General features: G+C 38.7%; 1 protein-coding gene across 10 annotated transcripts in view; it reads left to right on the top strand.

The window, feature by feature from the left end:
- ERCC6L2 (ERCC excision repair 6 like 2) overlaps nucleotides 1-12,435 on the top strand; it is a 155,259-nt gene that overhangs the window by 88,336 nt on the left and 54,488 nt on the right. For all 10 annotated transcript variants that reach the window (XM_060409071.1, XM_060409070.1, XM_027964231.2 and 7 more), the window contains one exon: nucleotides 6,292-6,391. In XM_060409071.1, coding sequence (XP_060265054.1) covers nucleotides 6,292-6,391 — 100 coding nt within the window. The remainder of the gene's footprint in view (nucleotides 1-6,291; nucleotides 6,392-12,435) is intronic.

Genomic DNA, 12,435 nt, shown 5'->3' with positions numbered 1-12,435 from the left:
TTATATTTTTTGGATACTAACCCCATGTTGGAGAAGACAGTGGCACCCTGCCGGCGACGGAATGACACACCAACACTGCAGAGTGGTTTAAATCTTTATATTTTTAACACTTGCTTCTTACAGCTGCTTTATTTTATATCTTTTGCACAACCCCCTACAGGGCAAGCTACCAAGCACTATGATTCAGAGACTATACAGTGCGCAGGCGCAGGGCGAGATAACCTTTACCTTGGCTTATTTACTGCAGCTAAGACTTTGTTTTGGGGAACTTCCTTATCAACTTAGAATCCGTTTTGTCCCAAGGTCTGTTCCTTTTGAGGAATCAGAGAAACATCCTTGTGTGCAAGCAATGTTCTTTTCCCATGGGAACAAACAGGATTTTTAGCTGAACATCTCGTTTGCAAGAATGCTCAGCCCTGGTTGACAGTCTCGTTTGCAAGCACTTCTCAATCTTCCTTAAACCTAGTTCCCTACACTGGGCAGAACATCTCGTTTGCAAGAATGTTCAGCCCTGGTTGAGAGTCTCGTTTGCAAGCACTTCTCAACCTTCTTTAAACCTAGTTCCCTACACACCCCACTCCAGTACTCTTGCTTGGAAAATCCCATGGACACAAGAGCCTGGTGGGCTGCAGTCCATGGGGTCGCCAAGAGTCAGACACGACTGAGCGACTTCACTTTCACGCATTGGAGAAGGAAATGGCAACCCACTCTAGTATTCTTGCCTTGAGAATCCCAGAGACGGGGGAGCCTGGTGGGCTGCTGTCTGTGGGGTCACACAGAGTCGGACACGACTGTAGCGACTTAGCAGCAGCAGCAGCAGCAACCCCATGTTGATCATATCATTTGCAAATATCTTCTTCCACTCCTTAGGTCATTGTCTCATTTTCTCAGTGGTTTCCTTTGATGTGCAAAACCTTGTAAGTTTAGGTTTCATTTGTTTATATTTGCTGTTATTTCCCTTGCCTTAGGAAACTGATCTAAAAACAGTTGATACAGTTTATGTCGTAGATTGTTCTCTGTTCTCTTCTAGGAGTTTTATGACTTCAGTACTTAGATTTAGGTCTTTAATCCATTTTGATTATTTTTGTTGTTGGTGAGGAAATGTTCTGTTCTCATTGTTTTACATGTGGCTGTCCAGTTTTCCAAGAACCACTTGTTGAAGAGACTGTTTTGTCCATTATATATTCTTGCCGTCTTTGTCATAGATTAGTTGTCTACAGGTGCATGAGTTTATTTCTGGGCTCTTTATTCTGTTCTATTGATATGTAAAGTGTTTGGGAGAGAGTTTCAATTTCAGATGAAGGGACTCTGGTAAGTCAAAGTCATATTGTTGTTCAGTCCTTCAGTCCTGTCCAGCTCTTTGCAACCTCATGGACTGCAGCATTTCAGGCTTCCCTATCTTTCACTATATCCCAGAGTTTGCTCAAATTCACGTCCACTGAGTTGATGATACCATTCAACCATCTTATCCTCTGTCACTCCCTTTTCCTATTGCCCTCAGTCTTTCCCAGCATCAGGGTCTTTTCCAGTGACTCAGCTCTTCACATCAGGTGACCAGTGTATTGGCGCTTCAGCTTCAGCATCAGCATCAGTCCTTCCAGTGAATATTCAGAGTTGATTTCCTTTAGGATTGACTAGTTTGATCTCCTTGCAAGAGTCTTCTCCAGCACCACAGTTCAAAAGCATCAATTCTTTGGTTCAGCCATTTTTATGGTCCAGCTCTCACATCAGTACATAACTACTGGAAATACTATAGCTTTGACCCTATGGACCTTCATTGGCAAAGTGATGTCTCTGCTTTTTAATATGCTGTCTAGGTTTGTCATAGCTTTCTTCCAAAAAGCTAGCATCTTTTAATTTTTATGGCTGCAGTCACTGTCTGCGTGATTTTGGAGCCCTAGAATATAAAGTCTGTCACTGTTTCTATTTTTTCCACATCTGTTTGTCATGAAGTGATGGGACTGGATGCCATGGTCTTAGTTTTTTAATGTTGAGTTTTAAGCCAGCTTTTCCCCTTTCCTCTTTCACTTTCATCAAGAGGTTCTTTAGTTCCTCTTCACTTTCTACCATTGGGGTGGTATCATCTGCATATCTGAGATCATTAATATTTCCCACAGCAATCTTGATTCCAGCTTGAGCTTCCTCCAGCCCAGCATTTCACATGATATACTCTACATAGACATGAAATAAGCCAGGTGACAATATACAGCCTTGACATACTCCTTTTCCAGTTTTGAACCAGTTCATTATTCCATGTCCGGTTTTAACTGTTGCTTCTTGACCTGTATACAGGTTTCTCTGGAGGCAGGAAAGGTGGTCTGGTATTCTCATCTCTTGAAGAATTTTCCATAGCTTGTTGTGATCCACCCAGTCAAAACTTTTAATGTAGTCAATGAAGCAGATTTTTTTTGGAATTCCCTTGCTTTTTCTGTGATCTAACAAATGTTGGCAATTTGGTCTCTGGTTCTTCTGCCTTTTCTAAATCTAACTTTTACCTCTGGAAGTTCTCAGTTTGTGTACTGTTAAAGCCTAGCTTGAAGGATTTTGAGCATTCCCTTACTAGCATGGTGGGCTTCCCTTGTGGCTCAGCTCGTAAAGAATACATCTGCAATGTGGGATACCTGGGTTCGATCCCTGGGTTGGGAAGATCCCCTGGAGAAGGGAAAACCTACCCACTCCAGTATTCTGGCCTAGAGAATAACAGGGACTGTATAGTCCGTGGGGTTGCAAAGAGTCAGACACAAGTAAGCAACCGTCACTTTACTAGCATGGTAGATGAGTACAATTGTGCTGTAGTTTGAGCATTCTTTGGCATTACCCTTCTTTGAGACTGGAATGAAACCTGACCTTTTCCAGTCCTGTGGCCACTGCTGAGTTTTCTAAATTCGCTGGTATATTGAGTGTAGCACTTTAACAGCATCATCTTTTAGGATCTGAAATAGCTCAGCTGGAATTCCATCACCCTCACTACCTTTGTTTGTAGTAATGCTTCGTAAGGTCCACTTGATTTCACATTCCTGGATGTCTGCCTCTAGGTAAGTGGTCACACTATCATGGTTATCTGGATCATTATGACCTTTTTTGTACAATTCATCTGTGTATTCCTGCCTCCTCCTCTTAATGTCTTCTGCTTCTGTTGGGTCCATTCCGTTTCTGTCCTTTATTATACCCATCTCTGCATGAAATGTTCCCTTGGTATCTCGGATTTTCTCGAAGAGATCTCTAGTCTTTCCCATTCTGTTGTTTTCCTCTGTTTCTTTCCATTGTTCACTTAAGATGGCTCTCTTATCTCTCCTTGCTCTCCTAAGGAACTCTGCAATCAGATGGGTTTATCTATCCTTTTATCCTTTGTGTTTCACTTCGCTTCTTTTCTTAGCTATTTGTAAGGCCTCCTCAGACAACCATTTTGCCTTTTTACATTTCTTTTTCTTGGGGATGGTTTTGATTACTGCCTCCTGTACAGTATTAGGAATCTCCATCCATAGTTCTTCATACATTCTGTCCATCAGATCTAATCCCTTGAATCTATTTGTCACTTCCAGTGTATAATCATAGGATTTGATTTAGGTCCTACCTGAATGGCCTCGTGGTTTTCCCTGATTTCTTCAATTTAAGTCTGAATTTGGCAATAAGGAGTTTATGATCTGACCCACAGTCAGCTCCCAGTCTTGTTTTTCTGACTGTATAGAGCTTCTCCATCTTCGACTGCAAAGAATATAGTCAGTCTGATTTCAGTACTGAGCATCTAGTGATGGGCAGAGTCTTCTCTTGTGGTGTTGAAAGAGGGTGTTTGGTATGACCAGTATGTTCTCTTAGCAGAACTCTATTAGCCTTTGCCCTGCTTCATTCTGTACTCCAAGGCCAAACTTGTCTGTTACTCCAGATACCTCTTCACTCCCTATTTTTGCATTCCAGTCTGCTATGATGAAAAGGACATCTCTTTTTGGTGATAGTTTTAGAAGGTCTTTTAGATCTTAATAGAGCCATTCAATTTCAGCTTCTTCAGCATTGGTGGTTGGTGCATAGACTTGGATTACTATGATGCTGAGTGATTTGCCTTGGAAACAAACTGAGATCTTTCTGTTGTTTTTGAGATTGTACCCAAGTACTGCGTTTCAGACTCTTGTGTACTGCATTTTGGTTTCTTGTGTAATGCAAGGGCTACTCCATTTCTGATAAGGGATTCTTGCCCACAGTAGAGATATAATAGTCATCTGAATTAAATTCACCCATTCCCATTGATACAGAGACAAATATCAAAATCAGTATTATTTTAACTTTGTTATAATTCTTTTTGTTTTCTATAAATTTTAAAAGACAAGTGCATAAAATAATTATAATTGTTCTGCTAATGAATACATGGCATATAAAGATATAATTTGTAACATCAATAAAATAAAGGGTGATAGGAGAGCTGTAAAGGTGGTTTAGTGCAATTGAAATTAAGTTGGTATCAGCTTAAGATAGGATAAATTTGAACCCATGCAGTCTGACTTGCAGAGCCTAGACTTTCAACCAGCCTCTTCCCAGTGACAGCTGCTCAGGAAAATGGTCAAATGGAAACCACAGAAAAATTTCCGTTTCCTTTTGACTTAACAACACTTGTTGTAATGATGTTCTTTTTCATCTAGGCCATCAGGACCTATCTTATTTATCCCAGTGGTCCCTCAAAATACAGTTCACTCTGCTTTGGCATTCAGTGAAAGTTAGTTGATGATAAAACTAAATGAACAGGATTCTTCTTCTTCTCCCTCTCCTTCTGTTGACTCTGACTGGAGGAACCGAGAAGAAAAGTGAAGATACTGACCTCCATACTGTATAACAGTTTCTTGACACTCATCTTTATGTGATTAAAGACCTTTTACACATTTGTACTTCATAGACTTAGAAATTGATGACGCATGGGTCCAGTATAACATGTTAGAAGGCTTTATCTGTAAGAGTAAATATTCTAACACAGTCTATCATACAGCAAACAGTTGACTTACACCAAAGGACATTTTCTTAGATCCATTTGTATTTATCCTTAGACCCAAATGCCTTGTGAGAGAGAAAGGGATTATGAGCCCCTCTCTATCCAGGCTGCAGGATGCAAGTAACAATGCAGTAACTTATCTGGCTTTGCTGTGTCACAAGAGCACTCATTCTTTTCTGGGAAGGCAAGATTTTCAGTACCCCAATATGTCCTCTAGTAAAAGCCCTTCTCTGGGAGGAGGAATGGGCAAAGGAGGCAGAGGAAGCACCAAATATAACAACATAGTGTGGCTATATAAGGTCAAAATTAAATTTACCCCAATCTATAACATTTTCAACCATGAGGCAATATGGCCTTGCCCATGATCCCCCGTGACTGTAACAGGTATTTAGAAGCAGGTGATCTCATTCAGAACATCCAATAAAACCTCCACCTGGAAGAAGCTACAGGGATTGTACCTATAGTTAACCAGTGTGGTGAGTCAGGTCAGAGTTTTAATTAGCACTGCAGTCCGTATCAAAACACCTAGGGTACTAATCAACTGAGTGATCCAGTCAGACAGCCTGTGTGGAAATCTCAGTAGATGAAGGGTATAAATCTGCATTTCTGTAGGCTTGCCAGTTGATTAACTGCTTTCCCTCAGGGTTGTTGTTTTTTTTAACAGTTTCATTGAAGTATGATTAACATACGATAAACTGCACATATTTCAAGTGTACAGTTGATAAGTCTTGATATAAGAATATAGCATGAACCCATAACCACAATCGAAATTGCAAACATATCCATCACCCTTCAAATTTTCTTTGTGCCACTTTGTAATCCATCCCTCTTTCCTCTCCTGAGGCCCCTATTCCCAAGCAACCACTGATCTGCTTACTGTCACTATGGATTAGTTTGTGTTTTTGAGAGGTTTTATATAAATGGAGTCCTTCATAAGCTTAAGACTGCCATAAAAGAAAAATCTGAATTTAGGGAAAGTTTTGCACAGTAGAAAGTGATGTTTATAACAGAAATGAAGTTTATATGTATATGTTTTCTACTCCTTTTTATATGAATTTCTGTTTTTACATTATTATTAAATAATACAGCCTATCTAAACATGGACAGAGGAGCCTGGCGGGCTACGGTTCATGGGATTGCAAAGAGTCGGACACGACTGAGCGACTAAGCACAAAGCACAGCACATACCTAAACATAAGATTTTTTTTCAATTAAAATTTTAGTAATGTTTCATTTTTATATCCATAAAGCTGCCTCCTGAACTTGAAGTTGTTTCACTTGATCTTGGTCGCCTTTTGTTTTTCATTTTTCTGCAGAGCATATAGGATCGGGCAGTGCAGAGATGTCAAAGTGCTTAGGCTGATATCCTTGGGAACTGTGGAGGAGATCATGTACTTACGACAAGTATACAAGCAGGTGAATGTATTTCCCTTTTTCTATTTAAAAGTTAATCTTTTTCAGTTTTAAGGAATTAATAATAAATTTTTATACAAATATATTTTTATTTTATTCTAGCTATAATCATGAATTTAATAAGATGATGGAATATACTCTAGAATACACTTCTATAAAACATTCTTAGGTTCATTGAATTTTAGAGCTGAAATTTTCTTACAGCATTACTTTACTGTACACACAAAATCATCTTGGGACCTTTAAAATACAGATTCTCATTTAGTAGTACTGGGTAGGGCCCAAGATTCTGCATTTGTAACAAACTCCCGGAAGTGCTAGCACTGCTAGTCTACAGACCACAGTTTGAGTAGCAAGGTCACAGCTAAGTGTATGCCACAGATGTGGTACCGGTGCACCCAGACAGCCTGCGCTCTCTGGACAGCAAGATAGCCTCCTCTCAGAGTAGACATTCACATATTACCATTTTCTGTATATGCCATGAAGAAGACTGGAAAGGAATACCATAGAGATATCTAATACAAATGTTTCAGGTTGTGTATAATGAAATCAGGACCCAGGATGCCCCAATAAATGGAATCATAGGAATGGAACTCAAGTGCAGTTAACTACTGTGCTGGTGTTTTTAATATTCATCTAAAATTGCAGTAACTCTGTGATATCCTTAGGGTATCAATCACTGCTCCATTTATGCCTCTAAACAAAGTTTATTTAGTCTATAACTGCCCACTTGAGAAGATCTGGAATGAGGTTCAAGTTTAATTATAAATGTTAAATTTGAATTACTCCCTATATATTTAGTTGGAATCTGTTTAAGAGCAAACATCTGCCACATGTGGTGGTAGTTAACCTAAGAATGATCCAACCTTAAATTTATGCTATTTTCTTAATTCTAAAAGTAGAATTGAACACAGAAATTTTTATTTTTCTTAAAGCATTTAGCTCTGTAAGAAACTTGTAATCTTTTTGTTCTTTGGTATAGCACAATGCCTGAAAATTATCTTTTTCAGACATATTTAAGTAATCTGGGGGAAAAGTAGAATATTATTTTTTGCATCCTTGGAGCAGCTCTTTAAAATACTATCTTTGACTTGTCACAAGTAAGACTCTTTTCTCAATCTTATTATTTCCTTTTGCCTATTTGGCCTGTTACATAATAATATGTAATAAAAAAAGTCTTCAGAACATGAAAGTAATTAAAGTTTTCAGAAGTTTGTATGATCTAATTGCTTATTAAAATAAACCTTAGGGAACATTCAGCCATACAGCTTGGTAGGCACAAATAAAGATAAGATGGCCATTATGTGAGAAATGGCATACATGTGACTTCAAAGATTGATTGGATTTTGAACCAAGGGTGCAAATGACAGACACACTGTAGCCTCACAAGTGTTCTCAAATCTCTTGGGGTGGGAAGGGAATCTAAAATGATGTTTTTAAAAAAACCTATAAAAATGTTGGAAAACAAAAGAGTTCTCTCTGTGGGCTAGAAATGATAAGAAACCCTGAAAGACAAAGGGCAACTGAGATCAGATTGAAGGAAGAAATCAGTCATGAGAAGATTATTGGAAAAAGTAGGTGCAACTTATGAATATTCCAAGCTTAGAGTCATAGATACTAAAAAAAGAAAGGAGCCTTGGGTTAAATATAATGCCCCCTCTTTGGGGTATTATTAATAATCTAACATGATCTTTCCCCCATTGTACCAAACTGCAGCCAATGGAAATGTCTGCTCTCAACTAGAAACAAAACATAGAAATACTGGAAGGAAAGAAGCAAAGCTCCAAATTTTTGCTGAAATAGAGAAGAAAGTCCAAAACAATAAATGCCTGCAAACCCCTCCACCTGCTCTCTGCTTTAAATAATTGTTGCAGTTGGCCTAGATGAGCATGTAAGACATTTGAAGTCAGATGAAACACACCCCCCCCCCCCCACCAAATAGTATGGAACAGTTTTGGAAAATAAAAACACTATGAAAGTGTCCCTCAGAGATACCAGGTCCTTATCTCTGGAACCTGTAAATGTTACTTTATATGGAAAGAAGGATCTTTGCAGATGTGATTAAGGGTTTTTTGAGATGGGAAGATTAGCCTTGATTGTTCAGGTGGGCCCTAAGTCGTGACTTATAAATAAGAAGCAAAGGGAAATCTGACACAGACAGAAGAGAAGGCAGCGTACCACAGAGGCAGAGACTAGACCTGGGTAGTCACAAACTAGGAGAAGGCGATGGCGCCCCACTCCACTACTCTTGCCTAGAAAATTCCATGGACGGAGGAGCATGGTGGGCTGCAGTCCATGGGGTCTCGAAGAGTCGGACACGACTGAGCGACTTCCCTTTCACTTTTCACTTTCATGCACTGGAGAAGGAAATGGCAACCCAGTCCAGTGTTCTTGCCTGGAGAATCCCAGGGATGGGGGAGCCTGGTGGACTGCCGTCTGTGGGGTCGCACAGAGTCGGACACAACTGAAGTGACTTAGCAGCAGTAGCAGCAGTCACAAACTACGAGAAGGCAATGGCAACCCCACTCCAGTACTCTTGCCTGGAAAATCCCATGGACGGAGGAGCCTGGTAGGCTGCAGTCCATGGGGTCATGAAGAGTCGGACACTTACTGAGCGACTTCACTTTCACTTTTCACTTTCATGCATTGGAGAAGGAAATGGCAACCCACTCCAGTGTTCTTGCCTGGAGAATCCCAAGGACGGCGGAGCCTGATGGGCTGCCATCTGTGGGGTTGCACAGAGTCGGACACAACTGAAGCGACTTAGCAGCAGCAGCAGCAGTCAAAACTAAGGAATGTTGACAGCCACCAGAAGTGAAAAGAGGCAAGGAATGGATCCTACTCTAGAGCTTGTGAAGAGAACATGGCTCTGCAAAACTTGATTTTACAATCAGTTGATTTTAAAACCACTGATTTTACCAGTGATACTGCTGTCAGTCTTACAGCCTCCTGTAAGAGAATAAGTTTCTATTGTTCTAAGCCATCAAGTTTATGATAATTTGTTACAAGAGATACAGGAACTAATATGTGCGTGTGTGCTCAGTTGTGTTTGACTCTCTTCAACCCCATGGATTGTAGTCTGCCGGACTCCTCTCTCCATGGAATTTTTCAGGCAAGAATTCTGGAGTGGACTGTCATTTCTTCCTCCAGGGGATCTTCCCAACCCAGAGACTAAACCCATGTCTCTGGGTATCTCCTGCATTGGCAGGCAGGTTCTTTATCACTGTTCTACCTGGGAATCCCCTAGGAACTATTATAGGCATTGAAAAAATAACATCAGAGAAAACAAAAGTAATAGAAAAGAGTAGAAGATTTTTTTTTAAAACTATAAATATTCAAGAGGTAAGTGAGGTTGTAGGATCCTGGAAATAAGAAAAGACTACTAGAAAAAAATCCATTAGAGATCCAGAAAATGAAAAACTCCAGCAATAGGCTGAATATCAAAGAGCAAAGTTTCATCTAAAAGAACAAGCCACACAGTTCTTCTAGATTATAGAGCAAAAAGACAGGGAGAGAATACATGTAAGAACAGTTAGGAGGAATGAAGGTTAGACCTAGGAATTCCAGTGTCAGTCTTAAAGTTGAAGAAGTTAACAGAAGAAAGAAGCCCCAAATAAAGGATGAAACTTTTAAGTAGTAGAAAATAAGAGTCCACAGATTATGTGAGCCTACTAAGTGCTAAATAGGATAAATGAGAATAGATCCACACTTAGATTGTCTTTTTATAGTTGTAAAATACCAAGGATAAAAAGATAAATCCTTAAAATACCCAGAGATAAACTTTATGGAGAGGAAAAAAAAATTATGAAAGTACTAGAATTAGGTAGATGTCTAATTGTTATTAGCAGTATTGGATATCTAGGAGCAGTAACTTAAAATGAGGGGAAATTATAGCTCTGTATTACCAGAGAAAATGAATGAATTTTTAATTCAAAAGTTTTCCACAGTGGTAGAAACTTTTCTTTCAGTGGTGAATTATACCAAACATTTAATATTCTTCTTGAGAACAGAGATGGGAACAATTCCAGCCTACTTAAGAAAGATAGAAGAATACTGAAGCCAAAATTGGCGAAGACATTAAAAGAACAGAAAATTATAGACAAATATGTCTCATGAACATAAATGTAAAAATCTTTAACAAAGCCTCTGTTAGAAGTTGAATTGGGCCCCCCCCCCGCCCCCCCACCCCCGCCACAAAAAAATGAATGAAAAATATGGTGAAGTCCATAACCTCTGGTAGCTGTGAATGGGATCTTATTTGGAAGTAAGATCTTTGCTGATGTAGTCAAGTTAAATGATGTTATACTCTATTAGCTGCTGCTGCTGCTGCTCCTGCTAAGTCGCCTCAGTCCTATCCGACTCTGTGCGACCCCATAGACAGCAGCCCACCAGGCTCCCCCGTCCCTGGGATTCTCTGGGCAAGAACACTGGAGTGGGTTGTCATTTCCTTCTCTGATATACTCTGTTAGGGTGGGCCCTAATTCTGGTATGACTGATATTCTTACAAAAGGGAAATTTGGATGCAGACTAACACAGAAGGAGTATGCCATGTAATGATAGAGGCAAAGACTGGCGTGATGAAGCTGTGAACCACGGAATGCGTAGGATTGCCAGCAACTACCAGAAACTAGGAAAAAGGAAGGAAGGACTTTCCTTCCCTTAGAACTTTCAGAGAGAGTATGGCCCTGCCAATATCTTGATTTCAGGCTGAGCCTCCAGAACTGAGAGAGAATAAATTTCTGTTGTTTTATACCACATGGTTTATGGTACTTTGTTACAGCAGCCTTAGGAAACTGATGCAGCCTCTAAGGCAAATGTTGTAAATCTGACTACATTTTTATATAAAACTTCTATATGACAAAGGAAGTACAAGCCAAATTAAAGGACAGACAGGAGGAAATATTTGCCATAAATATAATAAAGGATTAGCATCTATAATATATAAAGAACTCCTACAAATCAATAAAAAGACTATGATTAGACATTTTAGTGAAGAAAAAATACTAATGTGTACATAATGCATATGAAAAGATGCTTAACCACACTTATAATCGAGAAATAAAAAAATAAGATTGCGTTCTGCATGTTCTGCAAAAGACTTTTTGTTATGTGGGGTATTTTTTAGGGAGCTGGGGAGATTAATGTTGCTTGTTATTGGTGAAGATACTTTTAAAGAGATGCTCATTTACTGTTTTTGGAATACAGTGAGCATTTATTTTAGAAGTTAATTTAACAGCATTTTTAAATGCACTTTCTCCATATTTACCTTGTAGAAATATTCTCACATATGCACAGTGAAGAATGACAAGGATTTCTGTTCAGAATTTTATTTGTTTGAAAAATGGAAAAAAAGAACAGCCTAAATGTACAACAGTAACAGAATAACATAGATTCTGATATACCACATTATGGAATACCTTGGAACAGCAAAAAATTTTTTAGATTATAGAACAGATGTACCTATGTGACACAGTCTTTAAGACATTTAAAGTAACTTGCAGAACATGTATACCAATTGTGTTGGTTTATGAAACTATTTATGTATATAAAAATTTACATAAATATACATCAAATTTTATATATATAAAAATAGCTCTAACTGCATTGAAAAATCTCTAGGAAGGATAAACCTAAATATTACAGTGTTGATTAGACTGATAAGGGATAATCTGTATTGTTCAGGAAGACTTGCCCTTTGATGTTTTTGTTTACATTTGTTTACAATAAGAGTCTTCAGGTATTTTATACTTAAAAAAAAAGAAAACACTTATACAATGATACAGTGACTGTGCTCCTTCTGGTTTGGAGCATTGCGTATAATCTAGTTTGACATTCAGAAATTCATCTTTCACATATATGTAATTTATTTAGAAGTAAATATGTATTTACAAAAGGGTTGCAAGAACAGCACAGAGAACTCCCAATTAAGTTCACCCAACTACTCCAGTTGTTAACATTTTACCACATCTGCTTTTTCTTTCTCTCACTCAGCCATGATCTTTATTCTTTTTCTGAACCATTTGCAAGTTGTAAACTTACCACCTCTA

Source organism: Ovis aries, chromosome 2 (assembly GCF_016772045.2).
Source record: "Ovis aries strain OAR_USU_Benz2616 breed Rambouillet chromosome 2, ARS-UI_Ramb_v3.0, whole genome shotgun sequence".
Lineage (NCBI taxonomy): Eukaryota > Metazoa > Chordata > Mammalia > Artiodactyla > Bovidae > Ovis > Ovis aries.
Note: the sequence above shows the minus strand (reverse complement) of the source record. Positions and strands in the feature narration are given on the sequence as shown.